General features: G+C 57.5%; 1 protein-coding gene across 1 annotated transcript in view; it reads left to right on the forward strand.

Moving 5' to 3' along the window:
* Positions 1–25,608, forward strand: part of SYT7 (synaptotagmin 7) — a 149,887-nt gene that overhangs the window by 56,488 nt on the left and 67,791 nt on the right. The window contains exon 4 of the mRNA XM_030887513.2: positions 10,283–10,385. Coding sequence (XP_030743373.1) covers positions 10,283–10,385 — 103 coding nt within the window. The remainder of the gene's footprint in view (positions 1–10,282; positions 10,386–25,608) is intronic.

Below are 25,608 nucleotides of genomic sequence, written 5' to 3' on the forward strand. Positions count from 1 at the left end.
TCTTAGTGACCGTCTTCACAACAGGAGGAAACATGCCCGTCCTGCAACATCCATACAGTTGTTCTCATGTGTGAGCCCATTGTTGCAGCCACCATGTCCACCCATCTCGGCGAGGGTCTTCCTCTGTTTTACCGCCCCTCCACTTTACCAAGCACGATGTCCTTCTCCAGGGACTGGTCTCTCCTGACAGCACGTCCACAATCCATGAGACAAAGTCTCGCCCTGCTTGTCTCCAAGGAGCATGCTGGAGGGACTCCTTCCAACACACGTCTGTTTGCTCTTTTGGCAGCCCACGGAACTGTCAACATTTTTTTTTTTTTGCCCGCACCATCATTCAAATGCATCGACTCTTCTTTGGTCTTCCATGGTCAATATCCCACTTTCACATGCAGACCGTTGAAAATACCATGGCTTGGGTCAGGCATGCCTTAAGTCTTCAAAGCAACCTCCTTGCTTTTTAACACTTGAAAGAGGTCTTGTGCAGCAGAGTTACCCAATGCAATGCGTCCTTTGATCTATTGACTGCCGCTCCCATGAACATTGATGGTGGAGCCAAGCAAGATGAACTGATGGACAACTTCAATCTCTTCTCTGTAATCGTTGGTCTAGTTGTAAGGAGTTGGGTCTTCTTTACTTTGAGTTGTCATCCGTACTGAGGGCTGCCACCCTTGATCTTTATCAGCAAGTGCTTCAAGTCCTCCTCACTTTTAGCAAGCACGATGGAGTCATTCACATAGCCCAGGTTGTTAACAAGACTTCCTCCAGCTTCTCTAATTATTTGCTCAGTGGGTGGTGTAGAGCCTGTGAAATCATCGACCCCAGCTAACATGATAGGCCTCACCAAAGAGAAGGTGTTCCCGCCATCGGGGTGGTGGTTCCACCCCATAAACAACCGCCCCCACCAATTTCAACACATGATGATCCCATGGGGTAACAGGGTAAAACTGCCTTGGGTTTCCAAGACTGGAACTTTTGATGGGCGTAGAAAAGCCTCGTCTTGCTCCCATGGAGCCACTGGTGGTTTCCAACTGCCGACCTTGTGGTTCATATCCCAGAGCAGAACCACTAAGCCACTGGGGCTCTCCTGCCATCACGTTAGGGGTGTTCATGGAATGCTTGACCAGTGGCCCTCGAATGATATTATAAATATCCAAATGGCCCTTGGGCAGAAAAAGGTTCCCCATCTCTGGTCTACATCCTTCCAGCAGCTACCCCCAAATGCCCCGCTCCTCTGGACCCCAGGAGTTCTGGCCCTGTAGGCACCCACAGTACTCTGAATCCGAAGGAGAAGCCCCTCGCTCCCTGAACACCAACAGGATTTGGGTGGGGGCAGGGATTAGGGGGAGGTTGCCCTTAGGATGGAGCAGGAGCCTGGGGCAGCTGTTCCTGTGTCCCATCTCCCTCGGATACTCATGCTGGCAGCTGCCCCAGGTTGTTCCCCTCCCTACCCCTAGCATCTAGGCCCCCCTTCCTCGGCTAGAACGCCTGCCACCCGAGGCGGGTGTGGTAGCCGAAGACACCCTTGTGGGGTGGCAGGAAGCAGCACTGCTGCCAGGAGACCGTCTCCCTGGATTCTGTGTCTCAGGCGGCAGCAATGTGGAGGAAGGAGGGGACCCTCTCCAAAAGCGGGTGCTGCCTAGCGCTGGATGCAGCCCCTCCCCCAGGATTGGTCACCAGAAGATTCTTCCCAGACTGAGGGGAGGGGGCTCCTTATACCATGTCACACAGGCGGCTGTGGCTCTACTATGTTCAGGACCTTCAGGTGCATGAGAAGCTGGCACGAGTGACCACACCGCTCAGAACTGAGGTTCAAGGAGGTGGGGGCACACCCTAAACACCTTCACTCGGATCCCTGAAGCCCTGGCGCTCCACTGCCCCAAGCCGCTGCTCACCTGGCCTCTCTGAAAGATTGAATTGTGCCCGCCCCCCCCCCCCCACACACACAAATGTGTTCACTTGGGCGGTGGTTCTCAGTGGGTCGGCGGTGCGCTGTGATCTTTTCCTGTGATGGGTGAGATGCAGCCCGCACCCCTCACCGAGTCACAGCCCTGGTCTGATGCAAGGGCGGTTTCCCTGGAGTGTGGCCTGCACGGCCTGTGGTCAGATAAAAGAGACAAAAGGAGAAAGAGGCACACACGGAGGAGGCGGCACCGACTACCGCCAAGAAAGAAGAGCCAGCAGTGGGATTTTTGCACCCAGGGTCTCTGCACTGAGAACCTCCTAGACCCAGGGGAAAGACTGTGGCCAAGATACATGGAGCTAGCTCTCCAAGGGGCACTGAACCCACAGGTGTTGAAAGGAGGCAAGGGCCTTCCCTGAGAGCTGACACAGAGAGAAAGCCTCCCCTGAGAGCCAGCGCCCCGAATTCAGACTTCCAGCCTCCTAAGCTGTGAGAGAATACATTTCTGCTTATTTAAGTCACCACTGTGGTATTTCTGTGATAGCTGGCATCCTGGCAGGCAGCTTTGGAGCTGGGTAGAACACGCAGGAATGGATTCCTGGAAGAGGGAACAGAAGGTGGAGTCGTCCTGGAAATGGGCAGCGAGGAGCGAGTCAGGCATGAGCAGGGCTTGGACAGTGTGCGGGGCGAGCAGGGGGAGTGGAGAGGCCTGGAGGGCTCACTAGGGAAGGAGAGGACACTGAAGGCTAGGTTAGAAGCCCACTGAGGGAGCACATGGGGGGCCAACAAGCATGAGGAGCATGGCTTTCTAGATGGTTCCCAGAAGAATGAGCAGGGTAGTGGCCAGGAAGTAGCCTTGGGTAGACGCCCTTATAGAGCAGAACACGGATGTTGAGGAATTAGGCTTCTGGGGCCAGGATGCCTGGACTGCAGCCCATTGGTACTGCTCACAGGCTGTGTGACCCTGAGCCAGTTACTTAACCTCTCTGGGCTTAGTTAGCTCCTCTATCACGGGAGATGGTGATAACAACACACAGCCTTGGCTGCAGGGGAAGCGCGTTGAACCGTGGCTGTCCCGTAGGAAACACTGCCTGGTGGTTAAGGGCCATTGAACGTGCCCGAGGGTCTCCTCTCTATGAGTGCAGACCCCCAGGTCTCTTGGAGCCGCCGACCTTGTAGATGCCAGCCCGGTGCTTAACCAACGCCCCACCAGGACTCCTTACACACCAAGTCACCCTCCAAAGAAAACAGACCCCCACACACCACTGCTGGTGCCATCGACCTCATTCGGCGGCCGTGTGTGTGTGTGTGTAGAGCCGCCCCTGGGCCTTCCTTGGCTGTCATCGCGGCAGCAGAAGCAGGTCGCCAGGCTCCCGCAGCATCACTCGGGGAGTCTGAATGGATGGCCAACCTTGAGGTTAGTATTTCGGTGCAGTTTGCTCCACTCAGGGGCTTCGCTTCTGGCTGCCCTCGTGGGAAGCGAGGAGCCCCTGGCCTGGACCTGGCTGGTCCCCATTGTTTCCAGACCCCTGGAGGGGAAGGAAGAGGAAAGATCTGGCCCTGGGAGCTGGCCCCCTGCCACACCACAGACCCGGCTCCATTTCCTGAGGGAGCAGGCTCCAGTGCCCCCAGCCAGCCAGGACTCGGAGGGGAGGTGGGGAGTGCCGTCCGGTCAGCAGGCAGTGGGTGAGCCAGCGTGGAAGGGAGGCCAGGGCAGGCGGCGGCTGGGCATCAGCCCTGGCCGGCGGTTGCCCAGGTGAGCGAGTGCACGCACGCCAAGTCATCCGGCTATAATAACCCCAACTGGCTCATTACCTCTTCCGGCTGGCCGGTGTAGCGGGTGACTCAGGTGTGCCAAGGGTTCCGGACACCCCCCTCCCCTCCCCCGCTCGCATCTGGGCAACAGCTGGGCTGGGCACTGCCCCGCTTGGGGCAGGTTCGGGCACCATCTGCCACCCTGGTGGAGGAGTCAGGCCCCAGGGAGGTGTGCCTGGGCTTTTGGGCCCCCCAGCAGGGCAGGGGCGGGGCTCAGATACACAGCAGGCAGGAGTGGGCCAGGATACAGGAGGGGGGCTCAGGAGGCCGGGGCTCTCCCTGACCCGTGGTGGATACCACATGACTCGAGACAGTATCTTCATTTACCAGCTGCTTCTCCAGCCCTGCCTTGTGGGTCATGCTTATGCATTGGGCTGTGATCCCCAGGGTTAGCAGTTTGAAACCACCGAGGGAGAAAGTCCGGGCTCTCTACTCATGTCAAGAGTTAAGCATCTCAGAAACCCACACTGTGTTCTGTAGTGTCACTACGAGCCGGCATCGACTCGATGCTAGTGAGGTTGGTTAGGGGCATGGTCTCCAGCCTGCAGGGCGCCAGCGATACCAGCCGGAGGCCTGGGGGGCACTTCTCCAACCTGAAGCCTGGGCTCCCGTGTGTCCGTGGCATCAGAAGACAGGGGAACGGGGGCTTCTTTGGACTGAGGATGGGAGATGGCTGGGATGGAGGGGGATCAGGGGTAGAATCACAGCCCTCGGTACCTTTGGCCCGGCCATCCTGGCTCACCGGGACGGTCCCTCCCTGGAACTGGAGGAGTCCTTAGAGACTTCAGTACAAACAGCAGTTGTCAGGCTTTGGAGCGGTTACCCTGAAGCTTTGAAGACCTCGTGCCACACAACCGTCTCATGACTCGAGGGAGGTTGGGGCTTATCCCCAGCTCTCGGGGAGGGACCTGCAGCACCACCCCAGCCAGAAGCCAGACAGTGCCACCCTGCTGCTGCCCAGCCTATCCTGGTACAGGGCAGACCCCTGCTTATAGGGTTGGCTGGAGTAGTGGATTACGCATTGGGCTGCCACCCACAAGGTCGGCAGTTCAAAACCACCAGCTGTGCCATGGGAGGAAGACGAGGCTAGCTACTCCTGTGGAGAGTTACAGTCTGGGAAACCTACTGAGGCATTACTACCCTGCCCGATAGGGTCGAGCTGAGTCGGCATTGACTCAGTGGCAGTGGGTTTGGTTTGGGGCATCTTTACACAGCAGGTTGGCAGGCCTTTTCTTTGAAGAAGCACGGGGTGGGCACAAACGGCCAGTGGTGACACCTAGGGCCACGCAGGACTGGAGGTGTTGCTGAAACCCTCTCATCCAGTCTCTGTTGTTCAGAGAGGCCGGGGTGGATGCAGGTCGGCGAAGAAGCTGGTGGCAGAGGCAGGATGAGGACCCAGGAGACCGAGGCTGTCTGTCTGAGAAGTCAGGAGGGGTCCCTGGAATCTCCTTCCTTCCACAGAGATGGAGGGAGATGGATCATGCCCCCCCTTTCCTCAGGCCCACCAGCTTTCTGAGCGCCTGCACCTGCTCCCCGGGTGTGGCCGGCACCCTGTGTGACACCGTCCAGGACTTGCTCTGGGGACAGCCCATGTGTGTGCAGCGTGCGGAGGGCCACCTCCCTCCCCACTGTTGACACATCTGACTCCCTTATTCCAGGGCAAACACAGGGCCTGGGGAGACTCTCATTGGCTGGCAGTATCCTCACTGCTCCCTGCTCCCCTCCTTGCCTAAACAGACGGCCCTGTTTGTCCAGTCTACCCTGACACTAGGACCTCGCTGCCAGAGGCCGCGGATGCAGACGCTCCCCATGGAAACCTTTGGGTACAACTCCTACCTCTGACCCAAGCACACGCCCTCCCCTTTTACAACCCACCCCAAGCTGTGTCTATTATAGCTTCGTAGGGCTGGTAATACCCACTCTGCTCCTGGGCTCCTGGAGGTCAGGGGCTGGGCTGAGTCATTGCAGGGCCCCCTCCCCCCTCTCCCCTGCTCACCAGAGCACCTGGAGCATGGCTCTGGGGAGGGGGCGCCCATGACTGAGTCCCATCCTCTAGCCCTGACCCACCTTGGACCCCACCCCCAGCCCATGCCCAGCCAGGCTATCCCAGAAGACCCCCTAGGGGTTCTTTCCAACCAGGCTATCCCAGAAGACCCCCAGGGGGTGTCTGAGGCCATGGCCTGACCTCATCCTCCACGCCCCAGGCTCCACCTGGGCCAGCCTGCTCTACTCGGGCCTGTTGTAGTGAGTCACCACTGGCTGTAAACAACTCCCCAAGCACTGGCTGTACCACTGAGGCCTGGCACCCGGCCTAGCCATGCTGGGGGGATCTAAAAGCAGCCATGGCTCCCACGCACCCAAGGGGGAAAGGAGAAGGTGGAACAGAAACAGGGAGAGGCTTCCAGATTTGGATGCCGGCACGAGCCCAGAAGTCTGTAGCCCTGCCTGGGGTGGGGGTTTGGGGGCGGGACCCGGGCAATGTGTGTGTGTTGGGGGTGGGAGTGGGGGTGGGGAGGGAGGAGGATCTCTGGCTGGGCAACCTCCAAGAAACCAAATTCACTGCCAATCCAGTAACTCCAACTCCCAGCGATCCTACAGGACAGGGTAGAACTGGCCCTGTGGGTTTCGGAAGCTGTAACTCTTCATGGGGTAGAAAGAACCCTATGGCTCTTTATTGAGCACTTCCTAGGAGGCCTGGCAGAGCAATGGTTACACGTTGAGCCGTTACCCATAAGGTCGGCAGTTAGACACCACCAGCCTCTCCAAGGGAGAAAGAGGAGGCTTTCTACGCCCACAGAGTTACAGTCTTGGAAACCCACCCAGGCCCGTTCTACCCTGTTCCGGGGGGTTGAAATGAGTCAGCATCCGCTCAATGGTGATGAGTTTGGATATGTGACAGAAGCCCCAGGGCTCGACGACAGTTAAGCGCTCCGCAGTGGATCCGTGGTGGCAGTTGGAAGCGGGAGAAAAGACCCGGCGGCCTTATTTGAGTGGGTTTTGCTGGCTCCCACTCACAGGACCCGATAGCTGAAATGGACCGGATGAAGGCAGAAGGCACCCAGGGGCATGACTCTAAAGTGCTTACTGGGGGCAGCCTGAGAGACCCATCACGTGGACAGACCCTGAGAGAGAAGGATGCAGAGGCTAGCAGAGAGCTGAGGACCGGCCCGAGGGCACTCACAGAGCACCTGCTGACCCCAGCCTTCACAGGGGGCCTCCTTCCCAGGGTCTTGGACCAGATGGCTGGATGGGGGCTGGACCCCCTGGCTTCTGCCCCTCAGCAACGGGGCCTGTGGGTGACAAGCAGACCCTGAGGTCTCAGGGAGCATTCCCAGACTCAGACCACCTCTGTCTCCCACCCTCTGAGCAGTCTGGCAGGGCTCAGAAAAGGGGAACAGCCAGCTAGAGCCCCAGGAGGGGCGGCCGAGGCTGGGCCTGCAAACTCAGGCTGCTCCCCGATCCCCCTACCTGGCAGCGCCAGCTCGGGCTCCGTGGCTGGTAAGTGATCCATTTCCTGGGCTCCAGCTGCCCGGGCCGCTGCAGGGTCAGACCGCAGGCACTGGCATTTCGGAGGCATGCGATCTGCTAAGTGGACATTAGACATAGATTGCTTGCCGCTGGAATCAGTGGCTGCCTCCTACATGCCATTTGATAAGCTTTGATTATCACTTTCCCCTGTGCTCCGTGCCCAGAGCTGGAGGCAGGTGGGCAGGTGGGGGAGCTGGGCAGTGGGCACACAGAACTGTGACTGCTGTGTTCCCTGGCATGTGCCACCCGTCCTCTCAGCTCTCACCTGGACGTGGCTCTTCAATACCGGATCAACACTGCCCTCGGGGAGCCTGCACCTCTAGTAACAGAGGATGCAGTTTCTCCCCTGAGAGAGAGCTGTCCTCACCCCATCCTCGCCTGCAGTCCCGGGAGCCCCGGGATGTCAGCCACCTGCTGAAGGCCCCTCTGTTCCGTGGTCTTTGCTCCACTCCAAGCTCCGTCTGTCACCTGACATCTGGAGAAGGGGTGCTCAGGCCCCCTGGCTCATCCTGTGAGAGGCCAGACAGGGGAGGGCACACTCAGCCTTTCCCCTTCCAGGTCTGGGTCTGCAGGGGGTGGAGCATGGCAACACTGGGGGCTGGGGTATAGAGGCTGAGCCCAGGTCTCATACCCCACCCATGCAGCAGGCTCTCTGCGGCCCTCTCCCTTCCAGCCCCGTTTGGATGGTGATAAAAAAAGAAAAGAGAGAGCTGGTCCTCCCACCACCTAACAGGCAGGCAGGCAGGCGGGCGTGCAGAGAAACGCCTTTCCAGCTGAGCACGTCTCTGAAGAGTCCTTGCCGACACCCAGCCCTACCTGACACCCTCTCCCAGTTTCCCTGCCCCCCGCTTCCGTCTCCTCCGTGGGGGCCTCAGACAGGTGGGACTGGTCAGGAGGAGCAGGGGGGTGAGATAGGGTCCCCTGGACCCACATTGACACAGCCCTCCATCCCATCCTGGTTGGCAAAGAGAGAGTGGGAGCCAGGGTGGGGTCAATATGGGTGGAAGCGAGCGTAGCAGGGACAGTGGGGACTGGGCAGGGGTAGAGTCCAGGCGCACTGGACCTGCTGAGCCTGGCTTAATTCCCAGAAAGGACTGCCTTCCAGCCCCTCATCCCTCCCACCACCACCCCCCCCACCAAGAGCTCAGCAAGCTGGTGGGATCAGATGAGATCTGGTTGGCAGTGGTGGGAGGGTCTTGTCCAATAAATGTGCAATCTGAGGCGCTGGGGGGGCGGGCACTTCATCAAGGTTATGGAGCAAGCTAGAGGATTCAGAGTCAAGACTAGAATTCAGGGTTCCGGAGTCCAGGCCCAGGCTGGACCGATGGTAGGAAAGGAAAGGCAGGTAGCTTTGAGGACAACTGCTAAGTGAGCCAGGTGGCAGCAGGGCCAGGCTCCAAGCCTGCCTCTCTCAAGCTGCTCCTCTTTCTCCCCTGCACCACCAAGGCTGTGCCAGGCAGGCGGGCCCACCCACCAGCCTCTCGCCAGGGTGCAGGGTAGAGGTAGACTTCCTACTTGGATCCTTGGGGAAGCAGGCTCCTAGGTCTTTGGACATTCCCAGAAGTGCAGAAATGCTGGAAGGAACTTTCTGGATCGCCAAGGGATGAGGGAACTGAGACCAGAGCAGGCAAGGTCCTCCCAAGCCCAGACTGCAGAGGGTGGCCCATGCAGGTGGCCCTGCTCCCTGGCACTCCCTGCTGACAGGCCCTCCTTTCACTCGCTAGTCCTTTCACCTCCCTGGTAAGTGTGCTGGCTTATGTACGCGTTGGGCTGCAGACCCCAGAGTCAGCAGTTCGAAACCACCAGCTGCTTCCAGGAAGCAGATGCAACTCTCCGCTCCCATCAAGCATTACAGCCTCGGGGCCTACAGCGGCAGTTCGATCCATCACACTGCATTGATAGCGGTGGTCCTTTTTTTTTCTTCCCTTTTTTAAACAAAGTTTCTCCACCTGAAACACATGGAGAAGAAGACCCTACCACAGAGGGTGCTACGGTCACCAAATGTTCTCCTGCCTGACAGTCATCAAGCCAGTTATCATCACGTTGATCCCGAGGCAGGAAGGAAGACATCACCTGTGTTGGAGTGTAAGGGCGCTCGGTGCTGGTGTGTTCGTCCGGATAGGCTAGAGAAACAAATTAATAGACACGCATATGCCTATAAGAGAGGACTTTATATCAGAGAGCAATTGTACATTAAGAAAACATCTCAGCCCAGTCCAGATCAAGTCCGATATTACCCCGTCAGTCGATACTAGTCCATAAATTCCTCTTTAGACTCACGTAACACATGCAATGATGCCAAATGCAGGAAGATCACAGGCCAGTGGGTGGAAAGTCTTGTGGATCTAGTGGCGGTGGAAGCAGCTCAGCCCTGGCGTGGGTCTCCATGGGGCTCCTCCAGCTCCAGGGCTCTGGCTGTAATCAGCATCGCTCCATGTGGCTTGTCAGCAGGAAGATGAAGCAGAGAGTGTATCTGACCTTCAATGAGTTATTTATCTCCCTCACGCCTAAAATGAGGCCATCAGGCTGCGACCTGACTGACAGGCTAGACTCCACCCCTTCGCAAGTTGACCCCAGATGATGTAACTGCCACAGTCGGTTTCTCGGAAGTAGATGACCAGGCCTTTCTTCCAAGGCACCTGATAGGCCCCCAGTAAAGTCCAACAGTTAACATCACTCTGGTTTGGCACTCTGGTGAGTGCCAAAAGGGGTCTCTTTTCTTATTCCCAAGTCTCTGGCGGGAAGAAGTACAATCAGGCTGCTAGGGAGAAAAGATGGCTACGTGTCCTTAGGCAAGTCCCACACCCTCTCTGTTTGTCCCCCCTCCACACACACAGAACGAGGAGGTGATGCACGAAGCTCCCCCCAAACTGAAGATGATTCTTGCACCTGTGCCCCAGTCCTGCCAGAGGACACAGCCCCTTCCCTCTGGGGTAGGGGGGTCATGGGGAGTTCCAAGGATGCTGAGCTGGGCACGGGAGGTGGGACGGGGCAGTGGCCTGTCCTGCCAGCTCCCAGGAGCCTGTGCTGTGCCTGCAGATCACAGGCCTTCTCCGGGCAGCCTGGCGTCAGTGCAGGCACCAGCACCCACCAGGGTCTGCGAGCAGAGCTGGTGGTGGCGACTGGCCGGCTCATTAAGGGGGTGAGGGACAAGTCTGTGGCCTGGCTGAGCACTTCAGGTGCCCCCACCCCACCCGGCCTCACCACTACTTGGCACTTAGCAGCTCCGTCCTCTGCCCAACCATCCAGGCAGCAGGGCACTTGGGAACCTTCCGGAACATTGTGGATGGCCTAACAGTCTAGAGAGCCTACTCTGGCCCATTAGCTCTCAGTGCAGAGGCCTGTAGCTACCTCTAAGTTTGGGGAGGGGAAGGGAGACGGAGGGGGGCATTTGAGGCCCAAGGTCATTGTGGAGAGCAGCTGACTCTCGGTAGGGGGCCTATTCTGTCCTGGCTCCAACTGGAGACATGCAAAAGTCATATTGACCCATCCCCCCTCCTACTCCCTCCCATACACACACACTGGACACGCCCTTAACAAAGCCCCATCACAGCACCAGGTCGGTGCAGGGCCGGCAGCAGGTCATTTCTAGAAGGTTCAGGAAGCCTGGGATCAGGGGTGTGCTTATCCACTAAGACCTGGGCTCAGGGGAGAAAGTGGTGTTTGTCCTGACCCCTGGGAGGAAACAGCCTCAGGGCCAGGGCGGAAAAACAGGAAGGGTCGGAGGCTCAGGGTGGAGTCCCCAAGAAGCACTGGCCCCAGCCTTACTCTGCCCTGCACAGATGGGCTCTGCCTCCCCAGTGGCCAGGGTGGCCAGGTCCCTGGGCTGGGTTAGGGGCTGTGGGTGGCTCAGCAGCTGGGTCTTCGCCCAGAGGCAGCTACTGCAGCTCCTGGGCCCGCTCCCCTGCCACCCAGTTCAAGCAGTGGGTGCTGGGCCCTGGGTTTGGGCAGGGCGCTGACACTCCTCTCTCCTCCCCACTCAGGGGCAGGCTGGGACTAATGGCAACTCCCCTCCCCACACCCACTGCCTCACTCTTCATTGATTAAACCCTCCTCCATGTGAGGCAAGGGGGCCAAAGAGGCAAAGCTGGGCTTCCTAATTTACTGACCAGAAAACAGGCCGGGAGGGGTTCAACTGCTTGTCTAAGCTGGGAGGGGGGCTGGGGTAAGGAAATGCTGGCAGGCTGCAGGGAGCTGGCATGCTCCGCTGGAGGAAGCCTAGGGAAGGTGGGTGGGCTGGGCCGGTGGAGGTGGGAGGGCTGGGAGGGCTGGCAGGGGCCTGGGTGGGGCAGGCCCTTCAGGGGGGAGCTCATGAGTGACTCTCAGGCTCCCCACCCAGGTCTCCCCTCACTCTCACTCTCAACGGTGACCCCGATTCTGAGAACATCCAGCCCAGTCACCCCCAGCATCTGTACCCACCACAGTGCCGGCCCCCACCCCCCATCTCCCACGAGAGAGGCCCTCCCACAGCCCCGCCCCCTGTCTCCTCTCTCTCTCCTGCCCTGACAGTTCTGCCCTGGACCACACCCACCATGCACTAACCTGGTTGTTGCTGCTCCGGTTGCAAGCCCCCTCGTCTGGCACCCTGACTCAGGCCGACCTCATACGTGGTGGGTGAGGAGACCTGTACTCCAGAGGCCTGCGGGACCTTGCCAGGCCTTTCTTCTGCAGTGCTGTGTTGGGGGGTCCCAACAGCCAGTCTTTGGTTCTTGGTGGAGTGCTTCACTGTGGGTGCCACCCAGGGGTCTCTGCAAACGCCTCTCCGACGTGTCTTCCCCCCATTATCTTCTGTTCCTCTCCTGCTCTTGCTTAATTCCACTCCGATCTGACTGGTCCCCACTGCTTCTCCAGAATGAGCTCTGGTAGCCTAGTGGGTTACTCAATGGCCTACTAACCACAAGGTCAGCAGTTCGAAACCACCCGCTGTTCTGAGGGAGAGAGGCTCTCTCCTCCCGTAAAGAGTGACAGTCTCAGAAACTCGGGGGGGCTGGGGGGCAGATCTACCCTGCCCAAAGGGTCCTGAGGAGTTTGCATGGACTCCTCAGCAGGGAGTTCGGTTTGGCTTTGGCCCCTCCAGAGGCGCTCCTGGTGAGGTCCCTGGAGACTTCCTAGCAGCGGCCAGCCAGTTCTCCGTCTCGGTGTCTGACGCCGGTGTCCATGTTAACGCCGGCTGCTCCTCGGCTTCCTCCTACCTCTCTGAACATGCCTTCCCACCTCCTTGGCCGGTTCTTCGCGTCCCCCCAGGCCACCCCACGTGAGGCACTCAAGTTCCATCTTTACACCTGCTCCATCTCCGCTCACCCCCTGCCACCTCACCCAGCCTCAGAGCTCTGGACACCAGAAAGGGACGCCCCCAGCAGGCTCCTCAGGAACAAAGACTGGTCACCCCCACCAGGGAAGCCCAATCGGGTCTCATAAGACCCATCCAGGTCAAGTCATGGACCAGTGATCTCAAGAACGAGCTCACAGAGCCCAGCCCTCGTGACGATGGTGATGGTGAGGGCGCACGGCACAGCGCGTCATTCTGCTGCACGCGAGGGGAAGCCAACTCTGCCATGACTCACGACATCCCTCAATGACTCCCAGATTCACGCCACCGGCCGAGCCCTCAAACGCCCAACGGTCTGCCCCATGCCCTCTCCATCCAACAGACGGCTCAGGTCCCACGTGAGCAAAAGGAAGATCTGACGTCTTCGTTGACCCCATCGCAACTTGCTCCAGCACGTCCCATCTCTAGCGGGAAGCCAGCTCCCCCAAGGGGGCACAGATTGGTTCTTAAGGAGGGTGCGTGTGTGTGTGTGTGTAGGGGGGGGTAGTCACTCTTACAACAGCGTGTAGGCCTCCAGAGGCCCACGGAGCACCAAGAAATGCACAGTCTGCCGGTGGGATTCAAGTCTCATGGACAGGGGCGTCTCCAACAGGAAAACCAACTACTGCTCAGCAAGACCCTCAAGGTGGAGGGCGCCGGCCCCTCTCACAACCGTAAGGAGGGGCCTCAATGAGTGGGAGCCCAGCCAACAGCACCTAGCAGCAAAGGGAAGAGCAACCTTTGAGGAAGCCGAGGGCTGTGTCTGTCTCCCGAGGACCGGTGGGAGGTCAGAGTGTTGACCTTTCGGGTGGCAGCTGAGTGCTTAACCGCCGTGTCTCCAGGGCTCCTTAAAAGGCTCCCTCGGAGGGCTGGGTGAGACTCAAAACGCTGCCGCTCTGACATCAATGCCCCCTTTCAAAGGAGGGTCATTCTATCCTTGCACTGCTCCTTGGCCAAGTCCTTGGAGGCCGCCTCTCACCTCCTCCCTGTTCCTCACAACCCACATTCAATCCATTAGGAAATCCGCTTGACCCTGCCCTCCAGAGAGACCCAGAACCCAAGCACCACTGTGTCAGCAGCTGCTCTGGTCCAAGCCGCCACCATACCTGGTCTGGCTTCCTGCAGCAGCCTCCCAGCTGGTGCCCTGCGTCTGTACCTGCCCCCTTGACCAGATTAGCTCCTGCCCTTCCTCTTCAAATTCCACACTCGCTTCCTATCGCCCAAAGGTCTTACTATGACCGCCCTGCTCCTCGACCCCTCCACTCCCCTGACTCTCCTTCTCCTCCCCAAACCCCCAAAGTCTCCTTGCTGATCTTCCTGCCACAGGGCCTTTGCACCGGCTCTTCTGGATTCAGGGACACTGTTCAGGGGTGGCCACTGAGTTGGGTTCGAGTTGGCCTTACATGCAACAAGAGAGAAAGGTTACGAGGCACCAAGACGCTCGCTGGCGTGTGTGATTCCGTTGTGGCGCCCCTTGTACCACTCTGTCTCGAGGAGGGCACCCCCGGTTGGCGCTGACCCTCGGTGTGACCAACTGGGAGGAAGGCTTGTTTCCAGTGACAGCTCTTTCCTGCTGCTCTATCCCAAGGAAGCGAGCCAAAGTCTCCCCTTCTAAGGAGCATCCGGGTTGGATTCCCCTGGGAGCTGGTGCGTTCACCCGAGAGCCGCATATGTTCCCTGTTCGGGCCCAACATACTATGAGATGGACTTCATTCGTTCATTGCTGATTGCCCAGTTCCCTCGCCCCTGCTAGCACGCCAGCTCGTTGACAGCAGGGGGTCCTGGCTGTAAGCACTCCCCAGCAGGTGTGTCTGATACACTTTGAATGCCCACCCTGAACTCAAAATACTCATAATAAAAACCCACTGCCATCGAGTCGATTCTGACTCACAACCACTAAGTAGGACGGAGTCGAACTGCTCCTTTCGGTTTGCCAGACTGTGACTCTTTCTGGGGACAGACAGCCTCCTCTCATCCTCCCTCAGAGTGGATTTGAACTATGGGCCTTGACAGCCCAGCGCTTAACCCTTTCACCCGCAGAGCCCCTCTGCCACCCCAGGCCCTGCCACAGTTCTCCTTGGACGCATGGGCGGGGTTGCCCTGAGGTAGGGCAGGCTCAGTGGCCACTGGTTGGTTGGAGGGTCCTGATGCAGGTGATCTAGGAGGTGGTGATGCTGAAGTCAAGGGCAGGAAGTGACGAGAAGGTGGGAGGAGATGTAGATTTCAGAGGGACCAGGAGGTGCCACCACAGAAGTTCGTCCTCCCCCTCTGGCTGGGGCCAGCTTGCATCCCAACATCTCCCACCACAAAGGAAAGACTCTCTGGGGATTTGGAAAAGGATGGGGGTTTCCCTAGAGGAATATAGACCTGGAGTCTTCTAGAAAAGCAGCCATGTAGGGTTTGTTTGTTTGTTTGTTTGTTTGTTTGTTTGTTTGTTTGTTTGTTTCAGAAAACCAGCCGGAAGCCCATGTCCCCAGAACTGACATGGGGGGTGGGGGTTCTTCCCAGGAAGTCTACAGTGTTCTGTGTGGCCTTGTTTGACTAGAAAGATAAACAGGACAGGGCATGGCCTTGGTGACATCAGGGGACAGCCCAGGCAGGGTGTGGTGGGCTGGAGAGGACAGAGGGTTAGCCCTAGCCCGAGGAACGCCTCCTGGGGTGGGTGGTGGGTGGAGATAGAGCCAGAGACCCTTGGGCAACCTCACACCCAGGTTGCCCGTGGGGAAACTGAGGCCCAGAGAGACGTGAGTTGCCAGAGCACACACCTGGCTGTCTTTGTGGGCCAGGCAAGGGGAGCAGAGACTTGATGGAAGAAGGGCTCACCTGGGCTTATGGGACTAGACTAATACAATCATTGATATATATATAGCGCCTTTCTTCCCGGGAGTTCAGAGCACGGCAGATCCGTGATCTCATTTGTCCCCAGGGCAGTGCTTGGGGGCAGGTGGCAGGGCCACTTTATGCAGACATGGTGCAAATGCCCTGTCACTGCCACCCCCACCTTCCTCTTCCTCATCACTCCCCGTTCTGTTTCTTCCTTTTCTGACCCCATTTAACCGAGCAGGATCTATGAGGGTCTCACTCTGTGCGAGGCGAGGACCATTTTGGAAGTTTCTCATTTTCCCCCGGGGCTGAGGTCATCTCATGGGACCCTGGTAGCACGCGGGGTTGAGCGGAGGGCTGCCAATTGCTAGGGTGGCTGTTCAACCCCACCAGTCGTCTCAGGAGACTGACGTGGCTGCTTGCTTTCTGGAAGAACTGCCATCTCAGAAGCCCTGGGGGACAGTTCTCCCTGTCCCATGCCGAATGTGCTTGATGGCAGTGGGTTTGGCTTAGAACGTTTGCTTGCTTGCTCGCTTGTAAAAGCTTTGCTGGATTTTTCAGGTCTCAGATCACTCTGTTTATACGCCGCCGCCGCCATGTGTATATGAGATTTTGATACATCTGGGATCCTAGCACGGAGCTCTGGTGGCGTAGTGGGTTACATATTCAGGTGCCGTCACAAGATCCGTGGTTCAAGTCTGCCAGTTGCTCTGTAAGAGAAAGATGAGGCTGTCCAGTCCTGTAAAGATTTAGTCCAGGAAACCCATCGGGGTAGTTCGACTCTGTCATATGGCATCACTATGATTTGGCATCCACTTGTGTTAGGCAGGGTTCTCTAGGGAAACAAAACCAGGAAATTTATGATTTTATATATATATATGAAAGGATACAGTGAGAAGGACTATGACAGCTAATTAGTCCACAGAGCAGTACAGAGGGCTCAGTTCAACTCACTTTCATGGAACAGTTAATATACTGAAAGTCTTTCAACTCACACAGGTCCACGGTCAAGGAAGCAGACAGCGGGGTCTTCCCTCAGGTAAGACAGGCAGACAGCAGGGTGGGTCAGCAACAGTCAGTAGCACCAGAACTTAGGAAAGCAGCCCTGATGGGTTCTCATACTCAAGGATGTGAGGCAACAGGATCCACCAGCCTCAAGCTCAAATGATATACGCACCAACAGCGTGGTGAAGCAGGTCTCAAAGGAGCCTCCAGCTCTAGCGACACAACTGTGGGCTGGGTTGGCCCACAAGTAGTGCAGCACACGGTTGAGGCTCAAGCAGCAGTACACTGGTCCCATCTCCTTGCCCTCCAATCAAGCTGCGACCTGATTAAACTCTGTCCACATGTTCCTATTGGCCTAGTTGGCACAATAAACCTATCACATGATTCACTGGCGGTTTGAGTTTGTTTTGAGTTTGAGCAGAGCCCTAGTGGCGCTTTCAAGTAAGCATTGGTGGTTCAAACACACCAACTGCTCCTTGGCAGAAAGTTGAGGCTGTCTCCTGCTATAAAGATAGACAGCCTCAGAAACCCTATAGAGCATGGGTAGGGATCCCTCAATCCGTATAAGACCTGAGAAATCATCACAACTAGTTAACATCACACGCCTCACCAAAGAAAAGCAGTGCCAGCCACCACATTAGAGGCAAGTTCATCAAACATGGAACCAGTATGCCCCACAAATGAGGTTATAAATATCCAAATGGGCCTTCGCAGAGAAAAAGGCTCCCCACCCCTGCTACCCAGGGTCGTTCCCAGTCTCCACTGCAATGACCTCAATGGCAAGGGGGTGATCCCAGAGGGCAGGGCTGAGACGGATTCAAGCCTGCCAGCTTCACAGCGCCAAGCAAGGGCCTGGCATTCACCATTCCGAGTGACGCTTGCCCCTGGGATGTGTCCTGAGCACCACTCCGTGCTGCAGGCATGCCACGAGGCCAGCTGCCCAGAAAAGGAGGCCCCACGGGAGACGGCCAGCACACGACAGCTCCCCCACAAACGTTTGCAGAACCATGAGAGATGCGAGTCGAGGCCTTCCGGGGAAGAGCACACCTCTCTGAGCGCTTTGGTGGCCATCTTTATGGAAGCTGACGGCTACATTCTTTCCCAGTGGAGCAGCGATCCCTTGCCCTCTGGGCCACATCACTAGCATGCAGTTCCTGCCTTTACAAGCTCCGGGTGCATCGCAGAGTCGGGGGAAGGTGGGCAGAGAGCATAGGCTGGAGAGTGTATTATTATTAAATACACCCTCCATGAAAGAGGGCCATCCCATCGGCAAGTGCTGGGGACAACACATGGGGCTTCAGAAGAGCTCGACCTCTTTGGCGGCATTTGAGGTGGGCTTTGGGTGGAAACCTGGGGAGTGTTTTAGACTGTGGGGAGAGCGTTTGGGAAGGTCCCTGGGTGGCGTGGACCATTTTCGGGTCGGCTGCTAATGGAAAGGTTGGCCTTGGGAACTCACCCCCAAGGTGCCGCAGAAGAGAGGTCTGGTGATCTGCTCTAGTCCAGATGAGAGCCCAGAAGACCGCATGGAGCTCAGTTCTACTGTGTAACACAGGACAGGGGGTGGGGGTGGTGGAGGTGGAGGTTGGGGCAGATGTCACTATAGGTCAGAATGGGCTTGGTGATGGCAGTGGGGACAGGTCATCCTGGAAAGGACTCTTTAGCAGGGCTTGTCCATGACCCCACGGTCAGCAGGGAGCCATCAAAGGTGGTAGAGCAAGGTCAGCTCCTGTCTCAGAAAATCTCAGGGGGTGGGTCCAGGGTTGGAGGGGCAGAAAAGGCAGGGATCAGAGGCTATGTCCCTGAGCCAGGGAGGGAGGCTGCAGGCCACAGAGATGGGGGTGTGGGAAGTTCTATACCTGATGGTAGGAGCTGGCGGTGCTAGAGGTGGGTCAGATGCGTATGTTTAGGACCAGGGAAGCAAGCAAGGTTTGGGGAGAGAGATGGGTCCTCACAGGCCTGGTGCAACTCTCGGGGAGGGTCTGCTCTCAGGAAGGTGGCGGGCTCCCCAGGCTTGGGAGGAGACGACTCATTGAGAACGCAGATCAGAGGCTGGAGGAGGAGCTGGGTCAGGTTAGGGCCCTGGGGAGACTTGCTGGGGGTTGGGTGGAAGCACAGGCTGAGGCCGTGGAAGTGAATGAGATCACACAGGAGCTCGTGTGGGGTGTGGAAGAAGACGGCGGCCGCTGAGGACAGAGTCTTGGGGACACCCACAGTTGAAGGGGAGCAAAAAGAAGAGATCCGGGTGGAAATGGAGAGGGAGGTGGTGGGGGTCCCTCCCATGTTCTCCCTCTTTTCCAGGGCTGCTCAGCCTGACCTCCCCAGTCGCCTGGCTCAAACTGGGCCAAGCCTGGCCAAAGCGCTGGCCGTGGTGGCTGCCAGGAAAAGCGAGAGGAGCCAGCGGCAGTGATGCCCAGTGGTCAGGCGCCAGAGCTCTCAAGCTAGCCAAGGCTGGGTGTGACTCCGCTGCCATGCTTCTTGCCTCCCAGAGTGACCCCAGGACAAGCCGCAAGCCCCTCTGGTCCTGGCATCCTCCCCTTCCGGAGAGGCTCACGAAGGGATTTGTTCCTCCGCGGCGGGGACTATTAAGTGGGATAATGCACTTGGCACTCAAGTCTGGCAAGCCCTTAACGCTCAATAAATGGTGGCTGCTGCCATCATGATTATTACAGAGCCCAGGAGCTCAGCAGCCCCCAGAGGCCCGGCGGGGGGGGCGCGGAGGCTGGTGACCTGCATTGCCCAGCTCCGGGCATGCATGCCCAGGCTCCTCCGCTCGCTCCCCGCCCAAGCTCAGAGCCCCAGCCTCCTGCAGCTCCAGAGGGCACAGCGAATAGCATCTGCTGCAGGATGGGCCAGGACCCAGGCCCAATCGGCCGCAGTCCCTCGGGTGTGGCAAAGCCCCCTCCCCGCCCCCAGTCCGCGGGTCCCCTCGGGTCCGCGGTAACCTGCCAGCTCACGCGGACTCCGCGGCGCCCCCTCCGCGCACGCGCGTCCCCGCCCCGGCCCCTCCGGCCGCGCGGGGCGGGACCGTCCAAGTTGGAGCCCCAAGCCCCCAGCCCCCAACTCTCGCGCCAGGGGCGCCCAAGCCGGGCGTGCGTGGGTGCTCCGGATGGAGAGCTGGACGCTTGTGGCCCTTGGCCGGGCTACCTCTGCGGGGGGGCCCTGGAGGAGCAGGAGCGTGGAGTGGAGTCGATGCGTTCGGGCTTCTGTCCTCAGACTCCGTGGCCCGAACCTGGAAGTCCGTAGGCCTCAGTTTCCCTCTCCCAGGGGATCCCCAGGTCAGGTGGCCTGCTAGTGGATGCAGACTCAGTTGGGCTTGGCGGGAAGGAGAAGCGACTCTGATTCTGAAGGACACGCCCCTTCCCCAACTCTTTCGCAGGATCTGGGGAAGGGGGCTGGCTGCACAGAGCGGTCTCAGCCCCTCCAGGCCAGCGTCCAGCTGGGTCCCGTGGGTCCCGGCGGGGCGGAGCGTTCTGGAGGCCCCTATTAACTAGGCCATCGCTGGGGGTGGGCGGTGGCGGCTGCAGCTGCCAGGCTGTGGCCTCTCAGAGGGAGGCGGCGCACGGACCAGAGCTTTGAACAAACCACAGAGGGTTTCCGCGATATCAAAAGGGCCCTTTGGACACTAATCATGGGGGGGTGGGAGGGGGTGGATCATGGTGAACGAGCCATTGCTTGGTTCCCATCGGCAGGAGTTCAAAAAGCATTCAGTCAAAGAACCTTTAAATACCTTGAAAGGCAAGCGACGCGGTTTCATGGGCTCTGGGTGGCTGGCTGCGACCAAAGCCACAGATGGTGGAGAGGCCAGGAAGACAGAGGAGGAAGGGGTGGGAATAGACCACCAGCCCACCTGTCTCCTGTCTCCAGATAACGGAGATCTTGGCTCAGATGGCCAGAGCGGGCAGGGACCTTATCTGGACCAGAGATTTTTAAGTGGAACCCCCAGGACTCCCAAATGTCATGTCTGTACTTGGACCTGCATTTTGCTTGGGAGGAGAGGTCTGGGGAGTTCATTCGATCCCCAACCACATCAAGATTAACCCCCACATCTCTGTGGTCCTGGCTGGATTGTGAGTTGCCTACAAGTCCCTTCAGCTTGTAATTGACAAACAGGTGAAGGGAGCTGGGGTAGCTAGTCCCCATTGCCCTCCGTCAAGCTCAGGGGTCCTAGAGTTGTCCAAGACTGAAGAGGAGGTATTTCAGAGCAGGCTAAGACTCTGGCCCAGCAGGGTTGATTAGAAAAAAGGGGCACCTACTATTATGATTATCTCCTGGAGTGGTGAGCAGTTTGAGGAGCTGAGCCCAGGGTATGGGGGTATGAGGGTGGACTTGGAGAGAGAGTGACTGGGGCCCAAAATCTGGGTGGGGACAAGGTTGAAGGGAGACAGGATGAGGGGAGAGTGGCTGGGGGTAACAAAGAGGTTCTGGTAAGAGAAGGTTTCTGTCCCTGTAACCTAAAAGACCCCTAAGCTCACGGAATGGGGGTCTGGGGCTCTGGAAGGCTAGAGTGTCAGCCTGCGGCAGCATTGTTAACACCATTTACACCAGCCTTGGCCATCTCCATGCAGTACAGTCCTGTGCAGGGATCAGAAACCGAGGCTCAGAGATGCCAAGCAGCCAGGTCAAGGCCAAACAGCCAGATAGTGGTGGCAGAGGCAGGAGCATATAGTTCAAGTTCAGGGATATGCTCAGGATGCCTGAGGGGGGCCTGGTGAGGATGGGCCCTGGGCAGGCCTCTACCATTTGGCTCCTAATGGAGAACTATGGTCTGATGCCCCTGAGTTGATTGCCACACTTAGCGAGCCTGTGAGGCAGAGTGGAAGCCCCACAGGGTTTCCTAGGCGGCCATGTTTGCGGAAGCAGATGGGAAGCCAATCGACAGACAGGGTTCAAACCTCAAGCCTCGCAGCAGCATAAGCGGAACACGCATAACCGTCTGCACCACCAGGGCTCCGCGCTGGGGAGAGGAGGTGATTAATCAGCGCACATTGATCCGTCTCCGTTGTGACGAGGCAGGCACCAAAATGGCTGTAGCCGCCTCCTAGAAGTTGGCCTGCACGCGCTTTCTGGGGTGGGGTGGGGTGGGGTGGGTGGGGGTGGGTGGCGTCTGGTTCCAACTTGTTTTTGCCCCCCTGGGTTTTTACCTGAAGGCACCCCAGCAGTGGCACAATGGGTTAAGTGCGGAGCCGATCGACAGCAAGGTAGGCTGTTCACACACACCAGCTGCTCGGGGAGAGAGAGGAGGCCGTCTGCTCTGATAAAGAGGACAGTGGCAGAAACCGGAAGGAGCAGTTGGGGTCTCTATGAGTAGCAATTGGCTGGATGACAGAGGAGTGGGGTGGGAGTGACCTTCTCTTTATGCTAGCCTTCTGCAGAAGAGGAGGGGTATGGGCCAGGGGCACCACTGCAGGGACAGGTAGCTGGGCAGCTGTCCCTCCCAGCCACCTCCCAGCTGTGCTGAGTCGGCCACCAGCCCCGCCCAGGCCAATGCTCAACCGGAGTCTAGCCGCATGGATGGTGGCGAGGAGAAGGTGTGTTCTGTCACGTGAGCGGCGCAAACAGCTTCCTCAGCGTTTTTTATTAATAATTCAGCCTGTGGCCGAAAGAGAGAGAGGGAGAGGGAGAGGTGGGGGACAGGAGCCCTGGGGACAGCAGTGGAGACCAGGCCAGGCACCAAGCCTGGAGGACGACCTAAGAGTCCTGCCTTCCAACTGTGGCCTAGCAACAGAGCCAGGTGGCCTCAGGGGCCCTGCTTGGGAGAGTTCGGGCCTGGCATTTGTTCCCGAGGGACAGAACGTCCCTCCCCGAAGCCGGCCCAGGACACCTGGGCCTTACTGAGAGAACCAGATCGGAAACAGGCCTGAGGGGTCCATGACACACACCTGGGCATCCTTGGGGAGCCAGGTGCTGCCAGCGCTTCCTGACACGTCATGGAACCCAGGGCTCGGGGGCCAGCAGCATCACAGAAGGAGAGGGCCTCTCTGGGCCCCCTCCACTGGGGGCTGGAAGGGGCTCCGCAAAGCACCTGTGAGGAGCGGGGGCCTGGAGGCAGGACAGGGGGCCCTCCCTCACTCAGATCCCTTCCCTCAGAAGCTGTGCTCTCTTCCAGCTCCGACTTGGTGCTCTGTGCCGCCCTGTGATGCTCCAGTCAGGGAGAGGAGCCTTCAATACAGCAGGCTGGTCCACGGTTGGGCCCCTAGAAGAGCCTCTCTGACAGGCAAACCATGGCCCTGTCACATGATGCCCTTTAGGGTAAATACATACTCACTGCCATCGAGTCAGTGCTGACGCACAGCAACCCTATAGGGCGGGGTTGAACTGCCCCTGTGCACGTCTGAGATTTGCTCCTAAGATAGTTTGGGTTTGAACGGTTTGGTCTCAGAATCTTTACAGTCAAGACAAAAACCAAACACATTGCCTTGGCGTGGATTCCAACTCATAATAAGATAAAGCTGGCCCAGAGGGTCTCCAATACTTTCTCTTCAGAAGCAGGCTGCCACGCCTTTCTGCCTGGACAGGGTGGATGGATTTATATCACCACCCCTTGGGTTAGCAGCAAAGCAAATAGCCACCAGAGATCTCTCTCTGCCGTCCAGTCTATTCTGACTTACGGCAATCCTATAGGCCAGGGTAGAACTGTCCCTTTGGGTTTCTGAGACGGTAACTCTTTATGGGAGTAGAAAGCCTCGACTTTCTCTCTGGGAGTCGTTGTTGTTTTCAAACTGCTGACCTTGTGGCTAGCAGCCAACGTCACCAAAAGGTCATACCTCTCCACTCGCCCACCCCCACCCCCCTTACCAATCCCAACCCAGCCATCTCTCCCAGGGCACACTGCTGCTTCAATAATTCATCGTGATGGCCACTGTGAGCTCAGTCATACTGCGATGATGGGGTTTATTAGGAAAGTAACAGGTTTCGATGCAGGACCAGGATCAACTTGGACGTAACGGAAACTACTCAGGGGACAGAGTTGGTTGGCTTCCAACTGAGATTGCACTCAGCATTTTCCTGGCGTCTCCCACTGGCACTAGGGCGCGTTATTCCTTTGGCTCCATTGCCAGTGCTCAGAGGCACTTCACTTGGTCAGCCAGCATCCTGCCCAAGGTGTTCAGCTGTCACTCTGGGCCAAAGAGTCCACTGCAGCCACCCTGAAGTCACCACATCCATCGAGTCTGATCTTTTGGTTCTTGGCATTCATGCCATCTCATACCCTCGTGCTGTCTCCCGTGTTCCGGCTCTCTCTGTTTCCTGGGTCTAGGAGTTTCTCAGCACAGGGACCTGGGTACAAAGGGTTTGCCGTGATCCCAGTTGTTCTCAATGATGTGAGCCCTACCTTCCTTTGATTGTCCTTTTAAGCCTAGTAGAATGGTAGCACTGACCAGTCTCATAGTTAGGCTACAGCCACCTAGTTTGCATAGTAACTGACAGATCTCTGCAAGGGGATAACACACCTCATTTCCACAGTCAACTGCCCTGCCCCTTTGTAGGACTGCAACGTAGCAAATCCTGTTGGCAGAATGACAAACCCAGGACCAGAAAGGCCATACACGAGAAAGCAAAGGACTTGGAATCCCCTTGACAAAGTGACTAAGACCCACATACTCATATATTCACACACCGTGCACACGCACAGATACTCACACACAGCACAGACTCATATTCACACACCGCAAACTACCAACCCAAACCAAACTCACTGTCATTGAGTTGACACGGACTCATAGCCACCCCCATAGGACAGGGTAGAACTGGCCCTGTGAGTGTCCACGACTCACTTTAAGGAGGTAGAACGCCCCATCTTTCTCCCTCAGAGCAGCTGGTGGTTTTCAACTGCTCACCTTGCAGTTAGCACACACTCATCTAGTCACACACCACACACACATATACTCATACACCATACTCATGCCATATATATACTCCTAGATATAGTCGCATATACTTATGTTCACACACATGCACACGCATATACCACACACATGTGATCATACAACACACACATATACTCATACACCATACTCATGCCATATATATACTCCTAGATATAGTCGCATATACTTATGTTCACACACATACCACATGTACACACACATGCACACACATATACCACACACATGTGATCATACAACACACACATATACTCACACCACACACACACACACACACACATACATACTCACATACCACACACTCAGACATCACATGAATCCACAGGGTGTCTTCAAAGCCTTTTCTGAGGCAAGAACACAGGCAGGTTCCCAATCCCCCCGGTCTCCAGTCTCCATTTCCACAACATATATCCTTGGGGTGCATCCAGTCTGTGACTGTGAGCGGCCACCCAGCTCCCACCATCTGGAGCTGAGCTGTGGAGCCTGCTAGGAGTGAATGCGGTTGGGATTTGCATTACTGTAAGGTGCAGGCTGTAAGCGCTCAGGTGGGAGCAAGCACTGGGGCTTCTCTTGAATCCCCTGGCAAGTGGAAGTGGAAGTCAACCAACCCTTTGCTCCCAGTTCCCTCTCCACCTTCCTGGATTGTTAACTCTGGGTCCCTAGCTCCCAGAGTGAATTCCTTCCTGTCTGTGCCCCAGAGGGATCCTCTCTCCAACTCTGCAAACCTCTACGGGTCTAGATGCTTCATAAAGACCTGTTGAGTTGCGCCCATGAGGAATTCTGTCTGCCTCTTGTCAGGGGGCCTCTCTGAGTGCCCAGTGGCGATGGGGGCTGTGAGGGAGGGGGTCACTGGCCTTGTTTGCTCTTTGCTGGTGTAGCAGAAGGGGAAGCTGGGGGACAGGAGGAGGAAAGTCCAGCTTCCGGGGGTGGGGGGCGAAGGAAGGGGTCGCCCCTGGGGGTGTGGAACAGAATGACCTTTGACCTGGGATTTGTGGGCACTGAGGAATAGGGTTAGAACCTACAGATGTCTTTCCTCCTTCCATGTTTAATTAGAACATTCAATCCAAGGAGTCTGTTCTCCATCAGAATTATCTTCATGGAGGTTTGCTTGAGGGAATTTCCTTATCTGTTTCTCATCCGGAAAAGCTGTGGGTGGAGGTGAATGTGTGTGCTGCGGGTGCTCCTGTGTATGCTTGTGTGTGTGTGTGTGTGTGTGTGTGTGTGTGTGTGTGTGTGAGAGAGAGAGAGGGGGAGACTGTGCAAGGGCATGGGATGGGGTCTGGGGGGTGGTGTGCTGGGGGAGAGAAGCCAGGTTTGTCCCCATGGGTGCCAGCTGCCTGTGGCAC

The sequence above is a fragment of the Echinops telfairi genome, unplaced genomic scaffold, assembly GCF_000313985.2.
Source record: "Echinops telfairi isolate 266 unplaced genomic scaffold, ASM31398v2 ScPeMD7_7416;HRSCAF=8454, whole genome shotgun sequence".
NCBI classification, from domain to species: Eukaryota; Metazoa; Chordata; class Mammalia; order Afrosoricida; family Tenrecidae; genus Echinops; species Echinops telfairi.